At 38.0% G+C, this 27,560-nt stretch overlaps 2 protein-coding genes and 1 long non-coding RNA gene across 4 annotated transcripts in view; 1 reads left to right on the top strand and 2 right to left on the bottom strand.

The window, feature by feature from the left end:
• Nucleotides 1-27,560, bottom strand: part of LOC136257624 (uncharacterized) — a 153,390-nt gene that overhangs the window by 97,229 nt on the left and 28,601 nt on the right. For both annotated transcript variants that reach the window (XM_066050876.1, XM_066050877.1), the window contains exons 2-3: nt 16,227-16,289; nt 644-1,129 (exon numbers count right to left, since the gene is read on the bottom strand). In XM_066050876.1, the coding sequence (XP_065906948.1) occupies nt 644-1,129; nt 16,227-16,278 (538 nt within the window). In that variant the 5' untranslated portion in view covers nt 16,279-16,289. The remainder of the gene's footprint in view (nt 1-643; nt 1,130-16,226; nt 16,290-27,560) is intronic.
• On the bottom strand, nt 8,004-9,219 carry LOC136258079 (uncharacterized). The gene is made up of 5 exons (XR_010702562.1): nt 9,090-9,219; nt 8,941-9,041; nt 8,669-8,891; nt 8,440-8,613; nt 8,004-8,384 (listed from the first exon to the last, which is right to left on the bottom strand). It is a non-coding gene; the product is annotated as an uncharacterized lncRNA (long non-coding RNA).
• LOC136258449 (uncharacterized) lies at nt 22,927-24,284 on the top strand. Its single transcript, XM_066051760.1, has 3 exons — nt 22,927-23,092; nt 23,404-23,771; nt 23,817-24,284. Exons 1-3 carry the CDS (start codon nt 22,927-22,929, stop codon nt 24,282-24,284), a joined length of 1,002 nt encoding a protein of 333 aa, XP_065907832.1.

The following is a 27,560-nucleotide window of genomic DNA, read 5'->3' as shown; positions in this document are numbered from 1 at the left end:
ATTCTGTATAATCTAAGCCTAAATAAAATTTTTGGACTAGCAGTTCCAACACAAATATATAGATGGAATAAATACAAGCAGTATTTTATACGATTATGGTGTGGTGTATGATGAATTATTTTGTAATTTAGTAATTATGTATATTGCTATGCATTGCTAAGGAAGCAAACCACTTTAAATTATGCACAGAAGTTTATAGTGTGTCGATCATGCTTTCTCAGCAAATTCATTGGAGAAGGACTTGAAATTAAACTTTGTTTTGATTCATGTAAGTGAAGGATACGCCCCTATTCACTTCGAAGGACTTCATTATTCCTTGTAGCCTACAAGGCTATATATATCATTCCGATTATTTTACACCCATATATACTGAAAGGTTTTGAAACTCATTTCAAGCTGGCATGAATAAACCACATCAAAGCAAAAGCTTACCCACCTGGAAGGTAACACTAGTTCTGTACAGCCTTCATTTCTCACATACAGGCTGCATTTAGTATAAGTCATTTTACTCATGTGGGTGAGGAAAGATACAACAAACAAACAAAAATATTTTTTCACAAAACAAACAGGCGCATGCCAACAGCTGACCTGTGTCCAGCTGTGGGTGTGAACCTGCTTTAAAATTGACTGTCACCATACTCACCAAGTGTAAACTGGATCAATGGTTGTCGTCCAACAGAAGTGTTGCCACTAGTAAGATTAAGTGATGAAGCATCAGATCCAAGGAATATATAAAACACATATCCAGGTGTTTCTATATCTCTAATTACATAACCAGAATCAGGTGGATTATAAAATCCTATAACATCTCCAGGTAGAAATTGTATTCTGTTATTAGCAGTAAGTGGAATGTTAGCTTCTAGGTAAGTTGACTGATTATTGAGGTGATTTGATTGTATTTGGACTCTACCAACTAAACTATAGGGTTGTAAATTTGGTGACTGTCTCCATACTTGTATATAAGGAAAATTAGTTCCACTGCTATCAGATAATATCCTAACCCTGATGTTGGTTATTCTACCACTACAAGTGAAGTTGAGACGTGGAACAATTACTGTTCTGCCAATACTGATCTGATTATCACCAATTTGCTGAACATTATTAACAACATCTACACAAGTCTGTCCAGCTGTAGAATGAAAACCACAACAATGAGTGAACAACTAACAAGCATATAACATACTAGTATATTAAAAATTATAAATTTAAAAATAAAGTAGGAATCCAAAATATAAAAAGTAGTGAAACAAGAGAAGAACAATGGTAGCTATTACAGCATAGCTTGGTGGGAAATCCCTACTTTGGCATGATATAACCATTATTTTGTGTTAAATGCCAAAGTAGGAATTTCCCACTGAGCTATGCTGCAATAGCTACCATTGTTCTTCTCTTGTTTCACAACTTTTTATAGTTTGGATTCCTACTTTATTTTTAAATTTATAATTTTTAATATACTAGTTTGTTTAGTTTTTTGTTAAGGCATACAGCTAGCTATAAACATGTGACTATTCTATTAGGGTGAATGCTGTGTTAGAGTATCTCGAGGCAGCCTGCAAGATGTCCGCTTGACAAAAAGGGGCGTGGTTTCGATCGATTATAGAGTATGTCGTGTCAGCCTTCCAAATTGAAGGTGTGTGGTCACTGAAATACAGCTAGTGCAAAAGGGGTGTGTCATCGTGGTTTCAATCGATAGATTGATAATGCGTAGAATGAAGAATGGACGTGATCTTGTGACCTATCGTGAAGCTATCTAGTACCAGTACCTCCGTGCAGTACCCTCCGTCATAGATTATATCAGTAAGGAATATATAATCTATTCCTTCGTACAGTAGCATAGTCTAAGCATCTTAAACAATCTTGTGGCGTCTATTATGCTGTTTAAAGAAAGTGTTGATACGGAAAATTAACGCCTCGATATGGTTTCGTTGGATGAAGAAGAAGACAAGCAGCCTGATTGAAGATAAAAGAAAAGACAAGGCACAGAGGGCACACACTCGTTGGAACCCCAAAAGGCACATCCCATTGGTGAGTTTGTTATTGTGGCGTAAAATGGTGGCCGTGCGCTGCTTCATTTGGGCTCTAGGCTTGCGACTGTGGTCAGTGAGTGAGGCAGTGAGGCAGTGAGGCAGTGAGGAGAAAGTTCGAGTTTTGGCAATCTTTTAAAAATTAATATCCGGCCACCTGTAAGCGTTTTGTTGTATTCAATGCTGTTTTATGTACTATATGGACTAGTACTATTCTGTAAAGGTGATTTTCGTCTCGTAAGATATCTCTAGGATGATTTTTAAAGGCAGAATTTTTGGCGGCGCATGAAATTTTCACCTGGATTCCTACTTAAACGGTACGACCGTACCGTTTGATATGGGTAAAGAGCACAATTTAAAATGCGATAATATATACTGTAGTCTCTTAGATCAAAGCAAAAAAAACAGTGCTTTATTTAACATACAGAATGACCACAGTGCTGTATATGCAACCACAATGGTATATGGGTGACTGTAGGACTATTATGGAGGTAATTACATGCTGATTTACCCGAAGAAGAAAGCTCTCAAAAGCAAGAGAAGAAATTACTCCAGAGGATCTCAATGGTATGTCTGATGATTATTCAGAACAAGGTTGACTATGTTAATCCTTAAACCCACATAATCCAGAAAACTGGATTTAAACTTAATAAATATGCATGCCTTGCACAAAGTGCTGTAACTTTTGACTATGGCAACATGATTTATGTCATTCTACTTGTGATGCAACAAGGATTAAAATGATACCAAATATGCATGCCTTGCACAAAGTGCTGTAACTTTTGACTATGGCAACATGATTTATGTCATTCTACTTGTGATGTAACAAGGATTAAAATGATACCAAGGGTTTTCCCTACCACTACATGGTGAGACCAAAACTAGCTGTGAAAATAACTTTTTGGTAAGGAAACACGCAAACCCTCTACATGCCTTTACAAAATGGTTGATAACTTGATGGTGGTTGCTCCTATCACCTTGCAACAAATTCTTCATTAGGCCTGAGCCCATTATGCTCAAACTTTTCCCTATTATTCTTTCCAGAATTTCTCAAAATTTTCTCCTATTATTCTTTTTCTCATTTTTGTATCTAGCCTATTATTCAATAATAATACTCATTTAGTTTCTGTGCCTAGTTGCTAGATGCTGCTATAAGTAGTTTTGCCAGAATTAATTAATGAATTAATAGCCATAATAGTTACAACAGACTTGGAATATCTACAGTAATAATTAAAGTGTTATCAATAATATTATTAGTGCATTAAAGCTGTAGCTATAGCTACATACTAAGTCAGGTATATAACTAGATGAATAAAAAATTGGAAATTTTAAAATGGGAATAGGGATCACTGAAAAAAGCCACAAAACAAGAAGGGATCGCTGGGGGTGGTAATGTAAACCACAAATCCCTATTTTGACTCATAAATTTTTAGTTACATGTTCTGTCATTTTGAAGTGAGTCAAAATAGGGATTTGTGGTTTACATTATCACCCCAGCGATCCCTTCTTGTTTTGTGGCTATTTTCAGTGATCCCTATTCCCATTTTAAAATTTACAATTTTTTATTCATCTAGTTTGTGTACTTTTTATTAATCCAGTAATGGATTATGAAGAAAACTGTTGTGAATAGTGTAATTTTGCATTCTGCATAGTAACACTGTCAACATTTCAGTACACACATGAAACTGATCAAATTGCAATGTGCATACAGACTGAGAGTCTCCTAATATGAACTACAATTTACATTACTGGTGCCTTTAATAGCTGTCAAATTCAGTACAAGGGTTGCTGTTATACACTTGACTGCATTATATATACATCAGGGTAAACTCCCTTCAGACTGGAAGAGGGCATATGTAACACCAGTATACAAGAAAGGCCTGTGTACTAATCCATTGAACTATAGACCTATATCATTGACTAGTATTTGCTGCAAGTTGTTGGAACACATCATCTCCTATGCAATATCTTCTCACACCATTGACTACAATATCATGTGTACAAATTAACATGGATTTCTTTGATTGATAATGAAAACTGTGGTGAATAGTGTAATTTTGCATTCTGCATAGTAACGCCATTAATGTTTCAGTACAAACATGAAACTGATCAAATTGCTATGTGCATACAGACTGAGAGTCTCCCAATATGAGCTACAATTCACATTACTGGTGCCTTTAACAGCTGTCAAATTCAGTGCACGGATTGTTGTTATACACTTGACTGCATTATTAGAGTATTTACATGACTGCTCTATTAGGGTATTTAATCTGGATAACCTGCCCACGTAGAATAATTATGGAGCGAAAAAAACCACCTTGCAACAAAGTCATCAGCCCAGATTAAGCTTAATAAAGACAGATTCTATTAGCCACAAGCAGCGCACATCCAAAAACTTAGCAAATCTTGTATGGCTTCTCGAGCGTAATGGCATTTTGGCAAGAAGAAACGGCCTGGTTTGGGCTGTTTCCATCCGAAAATGAAACCAAAAATAGGTCATGGACATGCACAACGATCCATTCAGCAAGCCTTGCTACTTTTTATTCCAGGATTCTCCTTGTAAATTCTGCTATGCCTGTGAAAGAATAATAATAATAATATTATGAATAATATATGAACAAACGGGCATATTTCAGTTTTGTCTGAAATACACATACTGTTTCCTTTTCACCTGATACTTAATAGTGGACCTATACTAATTGCAAAGAACCACCAGAGGGTTGTTCGAGTTGAAGGATGCTTTTCAAGGTGGTTTTTAGGTGTGCGTTCTATTAGGATCTTTACAAAAAACATGGGCGAACCCTATTATGAACCCACTATCATGGTTCATGATAATGATATCAATAATATTCAAAGATTTGAAGAATATACATGCACAAGTTTCAGTTACATCCTTGATGCTGGCTGCAGATTGTTAATATGAAATGATCTGACTGCTCTATTAGAGTATTTAAACATTCTATTAGTGTATATCGATCTTTTAGAGGCTTTTCAGCCAGCACTCGTATAATAATGCCAGCTATATCAAGACACATAGTAGTGTGTCATGCGGCCCAAGAATCCAGCGCTACACCGTGAGTATATTTACAGGAAGAAAGAAAATGTGATTTTCACACCTTTGTAGCTCCATGATCCCTTATCCAATTGGAACTAGTTTCCATGCCACATACCAAATTTGAAGGAAATCTCCCTAGCTGTTTCTGAGATACGAGTGGCCAAAGTTTCATTTTAATTTCTTCGTTTTTTTTCTTCGCTGTAGGGGGCTATGGGGCTTCAATTTCTTTTCGCACACTTTGCAAAAATTGCTATAAAACACAAACTTGTAACTCCATTGTATCAATATTTGGTACAAGTAAAGAGCGTATATAGGTACATTCGCGTACCAAGTTTGCTATGAATCTGATAAATATCCAAGGAGTTATGAGTGCTTATTCACGTAAAAAAAGATGAAACTTTTATCACGGCTACAGGGTAAACCGAGTAGAGGAATAACTTGAAAATTCATGTGTACATAGGCTGATCATCGTAGGAGTGCCTTTTGGTGGTAAGAACAGCAACAGACTTACAGCTACAAAGTTATAAAGCAAAAGCCGAGCAAGTGTAAAATTGTAGGATCGAGATACTCTAATGGAGCAGTCACTGGGGGGCAAAAGGTGCATAAAAAATGTTGAAAAAAATGAACTCATCATGACCAGAGTTCAAATCAAGGACCTCCATAGCTAATGCCTGCATCCTTAACCACTGCTATCTCGGCTGATCACTTCACTTAATTTCTACCTTATAAATGAAAATTCTAGTTTAATAAGTAAAACTGATCTAACAATAGAAAATCTAGAACATTCTATGTGTGTTCTATTAGATGATTTCAGTGAAAGCAAAAACGTGCGCTCTATTAGAGCATTAGCACCACACTATTGTTGCAACACTTTGAGGCTCAATCTAGTAGCTATTTCATCAAATCAGAGCCATTTTTGTATCAATCAGTGGTATATTTGTAGTATCAACTTAGTTTCGCCCCCAGACAGTCTGTGAGCAGACTAATATTACCGACTCACGCCAATCATCATCATTGCAATCATCATAATAAGTGCTATATGCTAACAAAACTTGTGATACAACAGCCTGGAAATCATATCCCAGTAAAAAGGTGCAGGATTTCGTTTTTGAAAATACAAAAAGAAGTGAAATCCACTCAAAAACAGCCAAGTTGTAAAAAAAGAGTGCGGCCCTCAAAAGCCTGGGCGAAAAAAGTTGTGAAATCAAAAGTGGTGGCCAAGAAATGGCTGCAATGGTGTTAATGCTAAAAAATTTTAATAATGGCTGTGTGCATTGTTAAAATTTTTTAGCATTAACATCATTGCAGCCATTTCTTGGCCACCACTTCTGATTTCACAACTTTTTTCACCCAGGCTTTTGAGGGCCGCACTCTTTTTTTACAGCTTGGCTGTTTTTGAGTGGGTATAATTCTTAGTAACTTACCTCTATCTTCTAGTTAATCAAGAATAGACACACCCCTTACTTCCACTGAATATTCCAGTGAATATCCGATAATTCTAAAATTATGCCTGCAACCATCCAATTATTTTGTAATTATTCTCACGAAATTGGTGACGTATTACTCTGAAAATTATGCCAGCATAATAGGCACAGACCTATTCTCCATTAAATTTTCTATCAGAACTTATCGTGAGTAAACCCACAATTGAAGTTAAACATGTGGCAAGAATTTTGAAACATGGAGATGTGACTTACTGATGTTCATTGCTTCATAACAAGTAACCCACTGCAGTTACACTGTCCATTTAACCTTCTTCAAGTAGCCCAGTGAACATACTTTTAATTATTGTGTAGTTGTAGGCTGTAAGAATAATTTACCCCACCTAGTGTCACCAAACGTACCCATATTGTGTAAACATGCATTTCCCAAATGTTCTTCGTGGGTTTAAGGGTTAAGGCTACTTGATAAGTTTCAAATAATTTTGTGCATGTTCTTGCTAAACTGCCACTCGTTAACTAACTCAAACTTGAACTGGTTAAATCAGTTAAACCAATGCCTTGCTTGTGCTGTACAAAAAAATATAACACTCAAAGAGTGATCTCAAAACCAAAAAAAAATCTAGCACACATACACTTTAGTGCAAACAATACTTTATTTCCCACAACAAGTGTTTTATTGCACCGCAAAGAGTGCTTAAATCGTCCAAAACTCTAGCACACGTACACTTTAGTGCAAACAATGCTTTATTGCCCACAACAAGTGTTTTATTACACCGCAAAGAGTGCTTTAATCGTACAATACAGCACTTTTTGTGGGCAATAAATTACAGTTGCCAATGTGCTTTAGTGCAGGCTAATAGCCCGCAGCTCTCACGCCAGTACAATTAATCACCCAAGCTGGTGATGACTGATAGCCCTCGCCGCACTGAGTGGTCGACCACCCCAGACAATACGAATTCTACACTGAATTGCTTTTATAGACATACGTATCTAAATGCTTCAACGATGGGTGGGAGAAGGTAATGTTGTTACATTTGTTAATGTATATGGATAAGTCCTGCTGGAGATATCACGGAAATACTTCACCATGTATCACAATAGAATCGATTGTGGATTGTGACCAAAACCTGCCAAAATCTGTGATGAACCTCTACTATGCCAAACTATGCGAGAGTTACTTTGTTAAGCTATAGTACGTTCGTGTTGAGCTGAACCCTCAAAAACGATTAATAACTTACGATTGCTACATCGCATGAGGCTCCTGTATTGCTCGATACATAGTGCTTCTCGATCCGCTAAAAATATATTAAAAGCGCTTCATTCGAATGTAAGACACTTCCGTTATGACACTGCAAAGTTTCGCCATGCATTTTCAATGGGGAAGCCTCTAAAGCGCGGCCCTTTGATAGTCATGTTGACACATGTTTGTGGCGAAGCCAGACGTCACATACCCGCCCTCAACACGCATGATTTCATCATCCGTTATGTAAGAGGCTGTAATACACTTTTACAAGAAAAATAAAACAGATTTTGTGTGTGTAAAACAGAGTTGCATAAGTAGAAGAGCTGGGGCCACTGTATTTAGAAGATAAGTGGCCTGCTTATATTCAGGTAAAAACTTCTTCAGCCTCAAAAGAGAAAAAAACCAAATTATAACAGTTCAAAATCCGTTATGTAGCATTGGTGTTCCTGCAAGTGAGCCAAACAACATGTATTTTACTTCACATTCACCACAGCTGACTATCGTCTTCTGCTCCCATTTAGTCAATTTGTCATTTTAATACTTTTCTCATCACTTCGCCACACATGTACACAGTTTTTCCAGCCAGCATTTTGTTTTTGAAGTTGCATTCCCAAAAAACTCTAAAGTTTCAACAAATGAAATAATACTGTTTGTATGAATTTGGGCTGATAGTACCTGTAGTGACTTCCAAACACTCCTGAGCTGATTAAATATACAAAGGATGGTATGTTCAACTTCTGATAGCACAATAAAGCAATGATATTTTTTATTAAAGTGCACACACTTACACGTACTTCATCTGTATTTTCATGCACTTCACAGAGTTTAATCCCAGCTACCTGATGACTCCTGGGGAACAAAATCAAGTTATAACACCAATGCTGCAAATATCAAACAATCTTACATCAGATGAAGTAAACCCAGAAGCTGCTAGTGGACAATTCATTAATACCACCATCACCATCTTCACTATCACTGCTGATTTGGATGAGGAATTGCTCTAGAAGTTCTTCATTACCCAAGTCTTATCCAAATACACAACTGGTCTTCCTTCAGTTCTGTTGCACCTCGTTCGTCTTTAATATTTATGATACTGATGGACTGTGCAGGGCTGCTCATAGCATACCCTGCACATCCGTGTAGTGAAATTAAAGCACAAACAGTTTCAATGCTAACCTCTTGTCATTAATCGTCTTGTACTTAAATCCCATATCACTCAACACTCTTTAAAGCAATGTTCTACCCCCAGAGAAAACACCATCATTCTTAAGTTTGGCCTAAGATGGAGTAAGTGACAAAGTTCCAGGTTTCAAACTTTAACTTACTAAAATCTTTGAGAGCGATAGATTTCCTCCCTTCCGTACAATGAATGTATCTTGTCTGATAGTATCTGGGTCAAAACTGTCTGTATCAACATGGACTCGTGAACATTTGTACCTGACGATTACAGAATTAAGCGGGCTTGTGCAAAGTGCATTTTGTACCTTTTTCTTGGCATAAATAAACCGCCTTTCTTGTGGTGCTCCATTCTAATGGATGCCCTTGAAATCCCTGCGTGGCGTAATGTATGCCAAAACCCACCAAAGAAGGCATGATACAATACCGGTGGCCTTCGAGATTCTCTCCGTGATGTTGATAGAAATTTTGCATTTCTTCACTTCTTGCTTAAAGTACTCCCATAGTTTCATAAGTAGATACTTCGTTTGGCTGTTTAACGTCTTTCCAAAAGGGTTTCGCTCCGCACTCGCTGACGGTACACTGGACGCCATATTCTCAACAATTAAGTGCGCGCCCGTAACATGGGCTTACAAATAAATGCGTCATAAACATTGTTTAAAGCCTTTGATCTTGTATGGCTTCTTAATCAACAACCCAGGATTCAGCTCAACGTGAACGTATTATAGTTTGTGTGCATTCAGGCTGCTAATAATTCGTGCAACTCATGTTAATTACGAGTCCTAGTGTATGGTGAAGCTACGCAACTATAAATTATTTAAAGCATTTCCTTGCTCATGCTATATGAAAAATAAAGCACTCAGTGCTTGGCCTCAATACTAATAAAGCACTCAGCTTCACCTTATGCTTCATTAGCATCTCGGCCACATGCCTCATGCTTTACTTTTTATATAGCACTCACAGCAATACTTTAACATATAGTGACCGTCTCAACAAAAACCCAACTTGTTCGCACAATAAAATAATTCTCATTCACTTAGCAATATCTGCAGTATCCAAGGAATGGACCACCAAAGTTTCAGCCTTTTGTGGTGTGTAGTTTTGGAATTATAGTGCTAGACAGTAGGAAGAGCAAGATAATCGATTTGCACAGCGACTATACTGAAAATAAACTACAGGTGCTTACATTTGCAGCCATAACTTCCATTTGGATTAGTCTACAATGTTGCAATTTGGCTTAAAACGTTCACCGTGGATCAGCACATCAGCCAAGGTATAGTATTAGCCCTGTAGATACTTGCGCATATGGATATGAAGGCGGTTTGGTAGAAGAAATGATGACAATTTTGTTTATGTTTACCGCATCGTAAACAAATGCACGTGACACGCATACCGTTGGAGCTAGAGAAAAGAAACAAAGGTGTTCAAACTCTCCATGAACAGGTAAATAAGATAGTACATAGTTTTAATCGATTTGAGTCTTCCTTCTTCAAGTACTGGCCCAATAAAAGCTTGCGTAGTTTTTTTGTAGCTTGCATAATTTTAAGAATTATTTTATCATTTTGATTTTCTCAATACGCATGCTTGTGCGAACAAGTCGGGTTTTTGCTGAGATGGTCATGTATAGTACTTGTGGCAATGCAGAACTAAGACTTATCTATTTGTTTTACTTCATACTGATGTATACCAGGATAATACCGAAGACTCTAGCATTATCTCGATTCCAATAGCTACTACAATTACAACAAGAATATGGAGTTTTTAATTTGAATGTCAAGGCACGGTGTGGAATAGCAGACAATTCAGCCAATCTTGCATTACAGCAAATTGACTCCTTGCACTGCCAGTGAAAAGAACTGAGACGCAAAGGAGTACTAAGGGACAAAGTTAAGTCCATGATACATGCATTGTATGTACTGCAGTATGCCAAAAGGTACTGAAGCAATGTCTAACAGTGAAATAAAGCTCGAATTCTTATCTATTGGGTTATGTTGGTCTGAGGACATCAGTTTGTTAATTAGTTAATCAATTAGTTAGTTAGTTAGTCAGTCAGCTAGTAGAAAATTGCACTAAATAAAACATTAAAACTTTATAGGAGTGTTTTGGGTAACACCTATATATATATATATATATATCAAGACACACGATAGTGTGTCGTGCGGCCCAAGAAGCCGGCGCGCCACACCGTGAGTATATTTACAGGAAGAAAGAAAACGTCATTTTCACACATTTGTATCTCGGTGATACCTCATCCGATTGGAACCAAATTTGCTGCAGAGTTTCCCGCCAGCTAGGGGAGTCTACATTCCAAATTGAAGGAAATCACTCAAGCCATTTCCGAGATACGAGTGGCCAAAGTTTCGTTATTTTTTCTTCGTTTTTTTTTCTTCTTCGTCTTTTCGCACACTTGCAAAAATTGCTATAACAAGCAAACGCGTACTCCGATCGCCTTGAAATTTGGCACACAGAAAGGGAGTCCAACGGCGAATCCTAGCATCAACTTTGGTACAAATCCGATGAATGGTTCAGGAGTTATGACCGATTATTCGCGTAAAACAAGATGGATTTGTTGTCACGCCTACAGGGTAAACCGCTTCATGGAATGAGTTGAAAATTGCTATGTAGATGGAGTAACCATCGTAGGAGTGCCTTTTGGTGGTTTGAAAGGAATCGAGATAAAGACCACGGAGATATGACACAAAACCCAACCTGTGTCACAATTACGCGATCGATTTTTAGGAATAAAAAAGTATTAGTTTTCACGCCTACTAGGCAAACCGCTTAGGGCAATGAGCTGAAAATCGGTGTATAGCTGGAATAATCTTCATAGAAAGTCCTTGCAGTAGTACAGAAGAATCGGATTACAAACCACTGAGTTATGATTCGAAAGCCAACTCCGTGTAGCAAATGCGAGATCGAGATACTCTAATAGAACAGTCACCTTAATAGAGCATTCGGCTAATTTATTTACTCCATTATAGAATTTTATTACATCACAAGTTATTCTGTAGGGAGTTCAGCTGCAAACAGTTAATCTTTTAGACAGTTCAGCAAGAAGACAGTCACCATGTGGAGAGTTAAGCAAATATATCACTATAGAGATTCAGAACATTACAAGTCACACTGAAGAAAGTTCAGCTATAAACAAGTCATGCACCCTGTAGAGAATTCAGAAGTCACTCTCTAGAGAATTCAGCTACACAGCATTCAGCTACACACAAGTCACTGTGGAGAGAGTTCAGCTACCAAAAAATCACCATTTAGAGTGATCAGCAATGAACAAATCAACACAAATCTACCTGTAGAGAGATAAGCTAGAAACAAATCACCCTGTAGAGAGTTCAGCTACAAAAAATCACTCTGTAGAGACATCAGCTAGAAACTAGACACAATGTAAGGAGTTCAGCTACAAGCAATCATCCTGTAGAGAGTTCAGCTAAAACAAATCAACCTGCAGAGAGATTAGCTACAAACAAATCACCTTATAGAGAGTTCAGCTACAAACAGATTACCTGTAGAGAGATCGGCTACAAACAAATCAACCTGCAGAGAGATCAGCTACACACAAATCAACTTGTAGAGAGATCAGCTACAAACAAATCACCCTGTAGAGAGTTCAGCTAAAACAAATCAACCTGCAGAGAGATCAGCTACAAACAAATCACCTTATAGACAGTTCAGCTACATACAAATTACCTTGTAGAGAGATCGGCTACAAACAAATCAACCTGCAGAAAGATCAGCTACACACAATTCAACTTGTATAGAGATCAGCTACAAACAAATCACCCTGTAGAGAGATCAGCTACAAACTAGACACAATGTAAGGAGTTCAGCTACAAGCAAATCACCCTGTAGAGAGTTCAGCTACAAACAAACCAAGGTGTAGAGCGATCAGCTAGAAACAAATCACCCTGAAGAGAGGTCAGCTACAAAAAATCACCCTGTAGAGATATCAGCTAGAAACAAATCACCCTGAAGAGGGGTCAGTTACAAAAATTCACCTTGTAGAGAGATCAACTACAAACAAAACACTTTGCAGAGAGTTCAGCTACAAACAAATCACCCTGCAGAGAGATCAGCTACACACAAATCAACTTGTATAGAGATCAGCTACAAACAAATCACCCTGTAGAGAGTTCATCTACAAACAAATCAACCTGTAGAGCAATCAGCTAGAAACAAATCACCCTGAAAAGAGGTCAGCTACAAAAAAATCACCCTGTAGAGAGATCGGCTACAAACAAATTACCCTGTAGAGAGATCAGCTACAAACAAATCAACCAGCAGAGAGATCAGCTACACACAAATCAACTTGTAGAGAGTTCAGCTACAAACAAATTACCCTGTAAAGAGATTGGCTACAAACAAATCAGCCTGTAGAGAGTTCAGCTAAAACAAATCAACCTGCAGAGAGATCAGCTACAAACAAATCACCTTATAGAGAGTTCAGCTACAAACAAATTACCCTGTAGAGAGATTGGCTGTAAACAAATCAACTTGTAGAGAGATCAGCTACAAACAAATCACCCTGTAGAGAGATCAGCTACAAACTACACACAATGTAAGGAGTTCAGCTACAAATAAATCACCCTGTAGAGAGTTCAGCTAAAACAAATCAACCTGCAGAGAGATCAGCTATAAACAAATCACCTTTTAGACAGTTCAGCTACAAACAAATTACCTTGTAGAGAGATCGGCTACAAACAAATCAACCTGCAGAGAGATCAGCTACACACAATTCAACTTGTATAGAGATCAGCTACAAACAAATTACCCTGTAGAGAGATCAGCTGCAAACAAATCAACCTGTAGAGCAATCAGCTAGAAACAAATCACCCTGAAGAGAGGTCAGCTACAAAAAATCACCCTGTAGAGAGATCAGCTAGAAACAAATCACCCTGAGGAGAGGTCAGCTACAAAAAAATCACTCTGTAGAGAGATAAGCTAGAAACAAATCACCCTGTAGAGAGTTCAGCTACAAGCAAAACACTCTGTAGAGAGTTCAGCAACAAAGAAACCACCATGTAGAGAGTTCAGCTGCAAACGAATCACCTTATAGAGAGTTCAGCTACAAACAAATTACCTTGTAGAGAGATCGGCTACAAATTAATCAACCTGCAGAGAGATCAGCTACACTCAAATCAACTTGTAGAGAGATTAGCTACAAACAAATCACCCTGTAGAGAGATCAGCTAGAAACTAGACACAATGTAAGGAGTTCAGCTACAAGCAAATCACCCTTTAGTGAGTTCAGCTACAAACAAATCAACCTGCAGTGAGATCACCTACAAAAAAAGCACCTTGTACAGAGTTTAGCTACAAACAAATTACCCTGTAGAGAGATCGGCTACAAACAAATCAACCTGTAGAAAGATCAGCTACACACAAATCACCCTGTAGAGAGATCAGCTAGAAACTACACACAATGTAAGGAGTTCAGCTACAAGTAAATCACCCTGTAGAGAGTTCAGCTAAAACAAATCAACCTGCAGAGAGATCAGCTACAAATAAATCACCTTATAGACAGTTCAGTTACAAACAAATTACCTTGTAGAGAGATCGGCTACAAATTAATCAACCTGCAGAGAGATCAGCTACACACAAATCAACTTGTAGAGAGATCAGCTACAAACAAATCACCCTGTAGAGAGATCAGCTAGAAACTAGACACAATGCAAGGAGTTCAGCTACAAGCAAAATCACCCTTTAGTGAGTTCAGCTGCAAACAAATCAACCTGCAGTGAGACCACCCACAAAAACGCACTTGTACAGAGTTCAGTTACAAACAAATTACCCTGTAGAGAGATCAGGTAGAAGAATTCACCTTGTAGAGAGTTCAGCAACAAAGAAACCACCATGTAGAGAGTTCAGCTGCAAACAAATCACCCAGTAGAAAGATCAGCTAGAAGAAGTTACCTTGTAGAGAGTTCAGTTACAAAGAAACCGTCATATAGAGAGTTCAGCTACAAAGAAATTACCCCATAGAGAGTTCAGCTAGAAGAAGTCACCTTGTAAAGAGTTCAGCTACAAAGAAACCATCATGTACAGAGTTCAGCTACAAAGAAACCACCATGTAGAGTGTTTAGCTGCAAAAAATCACCTGTAGAGAGTTCAGCTAGAAACAAATCACCCTGTATAGAGAGATCAGCTAGAAGAGGTCACCTTGTAGAGAGTTCAGCTACAAAGAAACCACCACATAAAGAGTTCAGCTGCAAATAAATCACTTGTAGAGAGTTCAGCTACAACAAATCACCCTGTAGAGAAGAAGTTACCTTGTAGAGAGTTCAGCTACAAAGAAACCATCATGTACAGAGTTCAGCTACAAAGAAACCACCATGTAGAGTGTTTAGCTGCAAAAAATCACCTGTAAAGAGTTCAGCTGGAAACAAATCACCCAGTAGAGAGATCAGCTAGAAGAGGTCACCTTGTAGAGAGTTCAGCTACAAACAAATCACCCTGTAGAGAGTTCAGTTACAAACAAATCACCCCTGTAGAGAGATCAGCTAGAAACAATTCATTCTCTAGAGAGAGTCCTGTATAGAGTTCAGCTACATTTCAAGTCCCTTAGTAGAGAGATCAACTGCGAACAAGTTATCCAGTAGGGAATAATAAACATATGTAATAAATATATGTATATAATTTGCATAATTACTGATAAAATCAAAAATAGTTGAAGTATTAAGGTTTGAAAAGCCCCAAAGCTGGCCATAGACTGGCTTTGGGGTATACAAATACAAAAAGAAGTGATATCTAATAAAAAAAAAACAGCCAATTTGGTAAAACTGGTGCGGCCCCTAAATGACCATGGTGAAAAAAGATGTGAAATCCAAGGGGGCAGCCAAGAAATGGCTGTGATGGTTGTGGTGGCGGCTAAGAAATGGTTAATGGTAAAATTTTTAATAATGACAATTCAGGTGAAATTGTGTTGCTTCCTCCAAGTTTCACTAGGATTCAGCACCAAATTCACCTGAATGTCTTTATTAAAATTTTTACCATTAACCTACCATCACAGCCATTTCTTGGCCGCCACCTTGGATTTCATTTTTTTTCACCATGGCCATTTTAGGAGCTGCACCTTTTTTTTACAGCTTGGCTGTTTTTTGATTAGATATATATCATTATGTAATAACTGTTAAGAATCTTTAAAATCTAATATAGCCTTAATGGTAAGATTCAACTGAATAAGTTGCCATTACATATTGTTCTACAAAGTACAACCTAATTGTGAGGCTAAGCTGGCCCTGTAGATGCAAATAATACGTATAAATTTATGCATTTCTCACCTGAATATGTCACACTGCACATCAATACAACTACTAGGCACATGAGCTCCATTTCACCAATAGCTGTAATGTGAACACATTTTACAAAATATTAGTAGCAAACATTAATACAAATTTTGAATCTTCATTAGTCTACCTACATGTATGGTTAATAAGGCTTACTTTTGTATAGTATAGAATTCATATTGATTGTAACTTGAAATACTGAAATTGATCAAGGTGTATACATATGCATATTCAGTTTTCTATACCAATAACTCCTGACATTGTAACTTTGTAGCTATATAATGTATGATTGCGTCTTGAACTTTACTGATAGTATAGTTAGTGACATCAAGATACTTTAATAGAGCAGTCAGAGATTCTACAGGGTCACAATGCTCTAACTCTAATAAAGCAGTCAAATTTTCTGTCAGTTGGAAACAAACAAGCACGATGAAAAAGAAAATCTTCAAAAACATTGCTTGCACATTACTGCAACATAGACTGGTACATCAACTTCTGTGGATAAAATAGAGGATGGGTGGTGCTACACTAATCATTCAGTACACAAAAATATTTATAAATATTTTCAGAGGACTGAGATTGTAAACCAGGCTGTACAAGACTATAAGTGAGTTGTGGAACCTTCACTCCACAGGTGCCAGCTAAAGATTTGCACAAGAGAGAACAGCTGAAAGATACTTCTTGTGTATTTAAATCCTTTTTACATTAATTACACAATCGACTATGGAAACATTATTCACTCTGCATTTATAAGAATTTTGCAATAAACAATAAGCTAGTACAAGGAAGGTGCCTGAGAAGTAGGACAGCATCAACTTGTTTAAAAGGTATAAACATAAAAATCTTAATTGCATAGAAAGGTCATAGCCAGATATTTCCATAGTTACAGTCATTTACCAGTATATAAGCTCCTTAAAATTTAGGTGCTCAGGTACAGTACATCACATCATACAGTATGGTACTCTGTCTAGTAGGGATCATAAAGGTCTGTGTATTTCTGCAAAATACATTATCCAAAAATAGCTTCACTTTTCCTTCATGGTAGCTTGGTAGCATTGGATAGGCATAATCAAGACCAAACATGCCTCCAGTGTAACCCAAAAATACTTTCAACAAGTTTCAATGAATTATTACAGTAATCCAATTTTTCTACCTATTGGCTAACTGACTGATGTTGTCAGCCAAGCATAACTACTGTTCGATGTTACTTAGGCTTGAGACATGCTTTTCTGCCTACCGCGTCATCTGTGATGCATGTACGTACCATGGAATTACCTGTTTCCTTTGTGTCCCATTTTTTCTCCATCACACGTAAATATTGATTCACAGATAAAGAATTAGAGATGTTTACTCACATTATCATATCGTACTGTATAGTAGGGACCACAAAGGTGTGGATCTGGCCCATGAAATACATCATCCAAAAACCAGCCTCCGATGATGACCAAGCAGTATTGGTTAGGTAAAACTAAGCCCAAAAAAGTCTTCAGATTGACCCGAAACACTTTCAACAAGTTGCTACAGAATTATTTTTTTTAATTATCAAACAGAATTTTCTACTGACTGACTGTGTAACTGACTGATGTCTTCAGACAAGCGTAACTCGACAATGGCTAAGGCTACAGGCTTTTTTCACTGTTTGACGTCGCTTCAGCCCAAGAGGTGACTTTTGACATACTACAGTACATAAAAATACGTTCTTCATGGATTTACCAGTGCCCTCCTTTGCATAATCTTTGCTGACAGTGAAAAGTGCCGATTTGGCAGTAGCTGGCACATGATGGCTTCCCTTCATAATGGAAATCATCTGTATTTTTCATTGTGGCCACTTGGATTGCAAGGTGCTTTTCGAAAAGTTCTTGATTCATACTGCTGTGTAACAGGTTGAACATAGCTGACTACAAAGCGCAATGGATACTTTACTTTTCAGATGATAATTGATTGCAGGGGTGTGTGGCACCATTTCTTTCCTTTGCTGCAGTATTTTTTGATTCACCAGTCATGATAATTCTACTTTTATACAAAAAAAGTTAACAAAATTCACAGAAAAATTAGGAATTTTCGACTAGAGTACTGAAACAAGCTGGACTAGTGCACAACATTAAATCACAGTAAAACTATAAGTAATAGTTGTAACACACCCACGAGGTTTGTATCTGATTTGTAAACACAACACCCGAGGGCTGCAGGCCTGAGGGTGGAGTGTTTACAAATCAGATACAAACCGAATGGGTGTGTTCTTACTGATTTGTGGTATGAGGCGTGCGCAGATCAAAGGCGCCCATTTGTAACGCAGAAGGAGCATGAACGCAAGGCTAATACTGGCTACCGTTGAGTGCTGTGTACAAGGAACGATTTTACTCATTAATTACTGTCTTGATGGTTAGTTAATTCATTGTTAGCTAGTTTATTCATTGGTAGCGTGTTTGTTATGCATTGGTAGCGCATTTGTTATGCACGAATGTGAGGTGCCATCATCGATGCCAATCACTCCAGCCAGCTTCAGAATCATTTAGACAGGTGTAACTGAAGTGTCTGATATTCATTGTTGAGTGATGCAGCACTATAATAGTCTTGGTTAGCTTAATTTATTGGCGAACGAGAGTGTGGTAGATTACCAGGCTCAGCCCAGTGGTTGTACTGCTTCCCATTCATTCAGACAAGTGCAGTGTTGTGTGTTCATTCATTCCAGAGCGATTTACCTCCTTGTCAGTCCTGGACATTATTAGCTTTGCATTGTGACTTCCTGTGTTGGTCTGGTGTTTGGTTTCGTTTGAAGTCTTTGAACTAATTAGTGGCCAGACTGTGTGCCCAAAAGGAGGTACTTAGCCATGTTACAAGGGCATCTGGATTCAGTGGAATGGAATGGTGGACTGGAATAGAACGGTACTATGGTAAATTCAATTGGTGGTCACCTCTTTATAAAGACCGTTTTACTTTAATGTTTAAATTGCTGCTATCTTGTTGTCTTAGAGTGTATCCCCATATAATGGTCTTGTTGATCAGTTGTGTGCCACGTGCCTAGAAAAGTCAGAGTGATATCTGATTTGTAATACAGCAATATACCCCATGCAAAAACAGTTTGGCTGTACAAAAATGACGTCCCCATCAAACTAAAAGTAACACAACAACTAAAGGAGCTAATATCTGGGTGAGGCCAAGAAATACTGGCAAATAACTTGCTATAATTTATAAAAATTTTGTCTTATCAATGACTCATACAGTCTTGCTGCATTCCTAGTTAATTCCCTGTAACTCTAATTGGCTAGTAATTTAGCTGCCTTTTTTCTCCTCTACAACGCCGGACTATTTAGAAAGGTACCAATTTACTAGCCTATTAGATTTACAGGGAATTAATTAGCAATACAGTCATATAGCTATTACTGTATTGTATCATAAATCAGATATCACTGGCTTTTTAGACATAAACATGTGGCACACGATTCATCAATAAGCGTGACTGTCTTATAGGGTTCTAAAACAACAATTCAGATATTAAAGTAAAACGGTCTTTGTAAAGAGGTGGTCTTTGTTAGAAGGTGGTCTTTTTAAAGAGGTGACCACTAATTGAAATTACCTAAGTACCGTTCCATTCCACCATTCCATTCCACTGAATCCAGACGCCCATGCTACAATTATTTGTAAACCAGTTTACAACTGATTTGTAACACTGGCGGCAGCCTTTTATTTGCCCACGCAGCATACCACAAGAAGTGTTATATCCCTACTGTGCTCAAGATACCATAATGGAAATGCACAGTAGGGATATAACACTTCTTATAGTTTTACTGTGATTTATTGTTGTGCACTACTCCAAATTGTTTCAGTACTTTTTTTGTGATGTGCTATGGTCTCTACTCTAGTTGAAAATTCCAATTTTTTTGTGTACTTGTAGTGATAGGTGATTTACATTTGATGCACACTTCAGTTGTGTTGTAGAAATTGTAATAAGAGTCATTAAACTATAGGCATGCTCTACTACCATTTATCTGTTGTGATGTGTGATTGTTTGTCTATTGATTCTGAACCCTATGGGTGGCTGTGTTTGCTGTTTTGTTCCCTGTTGGATTGTCGTTTTGCAGTTGTATCCCACTACAATTATTGCAGCCTATCGTTCTTCTGGTCTGGTAGCTATTGTTGTTGCTGAATCCATACAGGTTTGTCTCACTTTGCAGCTGTATCACAAGGTATGTCCCTCAATGGTTTGGTTTCTGGTTAATAACACTTTTTTGTGAGAAAGTAAAAACCTTCGTAAACAGCACTACCATACTGAATGATAAGTGGTTTGTACATGGATCAAAAGCTGCTGCCAGTGTTACAAATCATTTGTATAATACAAGTGGTTGTAATATGGTTATGCCGTGCAGTCTGGTCACTAATTACTTCAAAGGTATCAAAGAAACCATAATATATCATACCACAACTATGAATCTGCCAATACATTAAGCTCATTGAATACATCATTATATACTCAGCAACGAATATCTGAACACTGGTAATCTAGATGGGAACCTTTTTCTCCCAAATCTAAAATGCTACTATAGCCCTCCATGGCTCAATAAAAAGAAGTATGAATCTATACTTGGCCATCTAACTGATTTAGATGGCATCTCTCTTGATTCACAGAAAACTCATGAATCGTGGTATGAAACAAACAAAAAAATTTGCCTGAACTCTCACATTCCTTGGCATGGTCAGTGAACTTGAAAAATATTTTGCAAAGTTTGAATGACAAATCCCCTGTGGATGTTGCATAGTGGATTTCCAAATAGCTTTCAATTCGGTTCCATACAAGTACTTGCTGAGCAAGTTGTATGGATATGGTATTCAGGGCAAAAAATTACTCTCTTGGATTGAAGGTTTTCTTACTGGAAGGAAAAAGAGTTGTCTTAAATGGTCATTGTTCCACCTGGGCTGATGTACTTAGTGGCATGCCCCAAGGGTCTGTTTTGGGAGCCTTACTTTTCAGCATATATGAGACTGACATACCTGATATTGTTGATAGTCCAATTCTTCTATTTGCTGATGACATCAAGATCTTTAGATGCAGTAAGTCACACGAAGATTATATCTGGCTCCAATCAGATTTGAATTGCCTTTCTGAATGGTCACTTAAGTGGAAACTAAAATTTAATGTTAGCAAGTGTAATATCTTTCATCTTGGCACTAAAGAAAACTACATCTATTTCCTTGCGGCACTGCAATCCAAACAACACAATCTCTCAGGGACCTCGCGGTTATGATTGATCAAGATCTTAAGTTTCATGAGCACACTTTGCTTGTAACCAACAAAGCAAATCACATACTTGGGTTGATTAAAAGAAGTTTTTCTTATTTAGACTCTGACATGTTGGTTCGTCTCTACAAATCTATGGTATGTCCTATACTAGAGTATGGTAATGTAATATGGGGACCCCACTACCTATTAGACCAAAAGAAAGTTGAAAGAGCAATCAAATTGATAAACAATTTGCATGATAGTGACTATGGCACAAGACTCACAGAATTAAGGTTGCCTTCACTTAATTATCGTCGTCAGCGTGGTGAAATGATACTTCTAAATCAAATATTTAATAATTTAGTAGATATCAATGTAAATGATTTTATCACACAGTCACCAGGAATTACCAGAGGACATCATTTAAAAATTTACACGTGCCATTCTTCTTGTTTGCTAAGAAGTGACTTTTTTTTTCTCATCGTGTATTGAATTCTTGGAACAGTTTACTTTAGTACATTATTGAGGGACGCTCATTGAACGACTTCAAGTCTGAGCTGGATATGTATTGGACTAATAATATGTATTTTTTTCTATCATGATTTGGTGTACAGACTATTTTAGCCCCTTTATCAAAAATAAAAATAAAAATTAATAAAAGTAAAGTTGTCATAAATTTTAAGAGCACTGATTAGTACCAAACCACCTAGTAAGTTTCTTTCCATTCCAATCCTGATATGACCCAGCTGTAGCCATTGCTGATCACAAGTATAAGTGGCCTAGTCTGGGTGAAAAAATCAGTCGTATTGCCCATGTCAGCAGATTTGATTTTTCACCCAGAACACAAAACTACATGAATAAACTATCTAATTTCACAATCAAAACCAGCTAGACTTGAGTGGTCTAATTTTGCTGGCTGCTTTTTCCCAAGCCCAGTGGCGATCCATACATGCGGTGTGGGACCTTAATGGAACTATGGTCAGCCTGGGGATGGCTGTATGTGGCTGTACAGCTCCATGGTGTTGATAAATACTTCTGCTGTGAATTTCCTTTTATTTTAGCCAGTTGAGACCTGAATGGCCCATAACTTGGCCTAGTTCATCCCTACGCCTTCTTTTTCAATTTTTTGAACAGCCTTTTGCCCTCCATCCAGGTCCCTACCTCCCTCCCCTTTTGGAGCTAGCCTGATACAGTTAACTTTGGTTCAAAACCTATCTAAAATGGTGGGAAACTTAGTTGTTGGCTACATGCAGGGGGGGTAGGACAAGCACACATGCGACACTAATCTTGTGACGCCCTTGTGACATAACGCTTTTAGGCCTATGGAGTTTAGCATAGAATTTGTTTTTATGCCTTTATGATTTACTATTTGGAATAGTTTTAGCACTAAAGGCATACTCCAGCAATAAATATTGACTTTGTTACTTGAGCCCCGTCGAATACCGTTGTTTTAAAAGTGTCGGCACTGTTTGGAACATGGATGACTTTAGGTGGAGCAATGCAATCATAGATACTCCACACGATGCGATCAACCCTGAAATCAATTGTACTCCTGAGAAGTTGAGTGTGGACATCAACTTAAATGAAACTGTGAACGCTCTTAGTGAAATACATGTTAATGAAAGCCCAAAATCATGCAGCTGTGAGGCTACTATGGCCACCTTGTTCAGATCAAGCAAACCGAAATACCCAATACAGTCTTGGCTCAACTTCGAATCTAGACAAAGGATGCTTTTTGAAGACAAACCACGAGAGTCTTGGACTGATCAAGAAATTTACTCATTAGTACTGTTCTTAATGTTGTGTACTGATGAAAAGAGCTAGGTAGCACATAGGGATATGAAATTTTGGGAAGATGCTGGTACCTTTGTTATGCAGCATTCACACTCTTTGTCCTGCCGAACAGGTTAGCTTTACCTATTGTTTTATAATAATTTCTATGTTTCTTTGCAGGTGCATCATTTAGGTCAAGAGCTACTGCAGTTCTAGCCAAGAAGTTCAGGTCACCTGCTGCTGCTGAGCAACACTATTTTTCTCTACTTTCTACAACTCCTTATAGGCTTAATTCAGTGGCCATGTCTACCACAAGTGGTAGTATAACAGTTTCATTCTCAGTGCCTTCACCTATGAGCACTGCTTCAGTTTCATTAGCATCCATTTCAACAATTCACAATGTAATGTCATCACAGATATGGACTACTCCACAGTCATCACTAGCAGGGATCACACCATTGTCACAGATATGGACTGCTCCACAGTCGTCACTGGTAGGAACTACTCCACAGTCGTCACAGATATGGACTGCTCCACAGTCGTCACTGGTAGGAACTACTCCACAGTCGTAACAGATATGGACTGCTCCACAGTCGTCACTGGTAGAAACTACTCCACAGTCGTCACAGATATGGACTACTCCACAGTTGTCCCTGGTATGGACTGCTCCACCGTCGCCACACATATGGACTACTCCACAGTTGTCACTAGCAGGGATCACACCGTCATCACAGATATGGACTGCTCCACAGTCGTCTCTGGTATGGACTACTTCACAGTCGTCACAGATATGGACTACTCCACGGTCGTCACTAGCAGGGATCACACCGTCGTCACAGATATGGACTGCTCAACAGTCATCCCTGGTATGGACTACTTCAGTCGTCACGGATATGGACTACTCCACAGTTGTCACTAGTAGGGATCACACCATCGTCACAGATATGGACTACTCCACAGTCGTCTCTGCAGACCACACCCCTACAGACCTCATTATTGTCAGTGTGGATAGCACTGCACAAGACAGCCATTATAAGCTTCATTACCATCTGTATCAATAACAACATCCTATGCATCTAGCACATCAGCTGCCACAAAGCCACCATCTAACAGAGAGAGGAGCTGTAACCATGAACAGAAATCAAGTGTGCAACAGTTGCAAACATCCTGCTGGCAACTCATTGAAACTCTACAACCACATGAACAGCGCACAGTGCTGTCTGCTTTATTTGACTTGTTTGTTTAAAAAAGTAACACCTTGAGATGTGCCTCAAACTTCATTGAATTTGCTGTGGAGGGAATGACTCATTTAAAAGAATGCAGTCATTCCAATGTTATCTATTTACTGGCTAAATCATTGGGTACCGCAAGACCAGATGGATCTGACTCCATTTTGCCAGCTAAGAGAATGCCCATGGGCCTTATTGAATATTGTGTCAACTTTTACAATGCTGCAACAGTACAGCAGGTAAAGTTACATATGACTAATGTTACTTTTAGTAAAGTATGTTGACTGCTGCACAGGTGACTTGCCCACCAGATTATTGATCATGGTTATAGAAACATGTATGTTCTTTTCGGTACAAAATGGTGCAAGATATTTATAGGCCCAGCATGGAGTCATGTCCCAGTGGGACAAGCAATTTCGGTCTATCAAAAGCATAAAAGAATGAATCCACTTCAGGTAGCAGGTGTTGTGTTTGTTAACCATCATTATTTTGTATCATTTTGTATTATTTCTTAGGCTTTAACCAATGTACCTGCATTATCAGAGAGAACAATAAGGAGAGATATTGCAGCAAGTGCTTTCTCAACTAGAGCAGAAGTGCAGGTTTTTTAGAAAATGTTATCTCTGTCAATGCTTATGATTAACATATAGGTTGCAATGCTCAAGAAATTAGCTAATGTTAATCCAAATTCACGATGGTGGATAAAAGGAGATGATACAGATGTCATCAAAGGATTATGGGAGTCTGTGTCTGGAGTGGAGACGTTGATCTTAATGATGGAAAACTTGATCAATTGTACAAGTTTCTTTTTTTTTAATGAAATGGGCCGAAAGTCTTGGAGTGCAGTACCAGACTACTAATCAAATCAAAAACGCATTAATACAAGCTCAAAAGACTGATCTGGGTTTTGACAACTGGTACACTATTGTTCATTTAAGTGATATACAGTGGAACCTGTCTAAGCTGGTCACCTTCTCTTGGCCTTAGTAAGCAGGTGGCTGCTTTAGACAGGACTTGCAGTACGGATGATGTTGAATGCTTTTTTAGTTTAATGTGTGACATTATTGGGCAAAATTTTACAAGTGAGGAAATTAAATTTGGGATGAGGAAGATCATTTCACAGTTTTCAAAATGTGTTGATACAGATCTTCCATTTTATTACTATACATCAGCTCATTCACACTTTTACGAAGGCAGTCATCCAGATTTTAACAAGGCCCCACAGAAGCAGCTGAAGGAGAAAAGACTACCTAGAAGAGAGCAGCCAGGTGCATTTGTTCCAAGGCGTGCTACAATGCCAATACGAGGAAGCCTTGCTCTTGCTGTAAGACCAAAGTTTCATAATCTTCCACTTGAACTACCCCCTCCACCCACTGGACCCATCTTTTTACATGAACATTCATATGCATGATCATCTGTAAATAATTGAATAGTAATTCATCAAAAAAAGTCAAGTATATACATAAATGGTTCATTCAAGATTGGATATATACAAATGCAGTTAATCATCAAATGTTGGCATTAATCATGGAGCATTGGGATTAGTCATCTAGTGCTGGCACAGGAGCAAACTTCATTTGGCCAATGGCCACATTTGATGACATCTATCCTGGCAAAATAGTCGGGACCTGATCTAGTCCAAGTTACAAGATACTTGGCCCATTTGAAACAAAGATTGGTAATTTCATCATGGTCTCTGGCATTGTGAAACAGCATTCAATGCTTCTTTTATGACGTACCCAATCCTTTACCATCCATCTTCATGCCAACATTTGAATGCAATGGTACGGCTGTCAAATGCATTGTTCACTTCGGGAAATATGTTTACTGGAACAACATCTCCCTTTGATAGTAGCTGACTTACTGCACACAGGGTATCTTGTGCATGTGCATCATATACACCACCGATACATTTGAAGGTAACTGTGTGCTTCAGCTGTTCAGTGCAGGTACAATGTGTCTAATTAGAATCAACACTTTCCTCATCATATGCACTCAAACGTCCTTCAGTACCAGAGGATAGGACTGTTTCTGACACATGGGTTAAGCTGTCATCTACCTATTCCCATTCCCAAAGAACTACAGCTCCCTGTTGAGGCAGAGTCAATACTAAGGTCAATATTCTTTTACTTAAATCCTCCTCCTAAACAGTTGCAAAACAAGAGCATATATGTATGCATTATTATCTACTGTTGTTATTATATTAAAACTTTGCATAAAATAATGTGAGCCAAATAACAATATAATCAATCACCTTTACTACTGTCAGATCTTTGACAGTCATTGCAGCTGGATAGGATCAACACAAAGACACATCATTTTTAGCAAAGACATCGAACACTTCTTCATTCCCAATTATACCAAAGCCTTTAACTTTGAGGTGGCACAGTTCTACTCCGAGTACATCGAATCCTGGCAGAACATACAAAAACTTGGTTCCTGCTGACAACACGCATGCTGTTTGGTCATCTTCAATTATTTCTTTTGCAATCTTGGTGTATCTCAAATCTTTCGCTGTATAGTACACACTCATACTATTCGGATCTGAAGGCCCACAAAAATCCCCAGATTCTCCACCAACAACCATTTTAACACGTGCATGAGTAAACTAGGAATTTAAGGAATGCAATTTTGCCACCTTCGTAATTGCATTTTGTGTCAATCATTGCATCATCGTTACATCATGTCCTACCCCCTGGGCTACATGTACAGTGGATGCTCTGGAAGATAAGGAATTGGTATAAAACATGTGAAAATTTGGTACACATAGCTTCAACCATTGGCAAGCTACAACACACTAAATACTTAAAACCTACATTTCTCGATACTTTTAAATAGGCGATAAGATTGGTTTGGTCACAAATTAGGTATTATAAGTTCGATTAGGCCAGGATCATAGAAATACGTACGGGGTAGTGGATGTTAATCCCTACTTCAGCCTATGACTAAATTAGGGATTAACTTTCCACCAGTAATCTTCAGGTGTAGGCAACCTCCCTCTTGTTTTCTGTGATCGCTAAAATTCCTAATTATTTCTTATACTTGTTTGTTTACCTTTTTGTAACATTACTACAACTGGGTGAACTTGTGCATACAGCATCAAAAGAA

Source organism: Dysidea avara, chromosome 6 (assembly GCF_963678975.1).
Source record: "Dysidea avara chromosome 6, odDysAvar1.4, whole genome shotgun sequence".
NCBI lineage: Eukaryota > Metazoa > Porifera > Demospongiae > Dictyoceratida > Dysideidae > Dysidea > Dysidea avara.
The sequence above is the reverse complement of the archived record's forward strand: the minus strand, read 5'-3'. Positions and strand labels throughout refer to the sequence as shown.

Excerpts from the sequence above, each read along its gene's own strand:
- LOC136258449 (XM_066051760.1), top strand. The coding sequence starts at position 22,927 with ATGGATGACTTTAGGTGGAGCAATGCAATCATAGATACTCCACACGAT. Across the intron at positions 23,093-23,403 it reads AAGCCCAAAATCATGCAGCT|GTGCATCATTTAGGTCAAGA; the intron begins GTGAGGCTACTA and ends GTTTCTTTGCAG. Across the intron at positions 23,772-23,816 it reads CTGCTCCACAGTCGTCACTG|TCGTCACTGGTAGAAACTAC; the intron begins GTAGGAACTACT and ends ACTGCTCCACAG.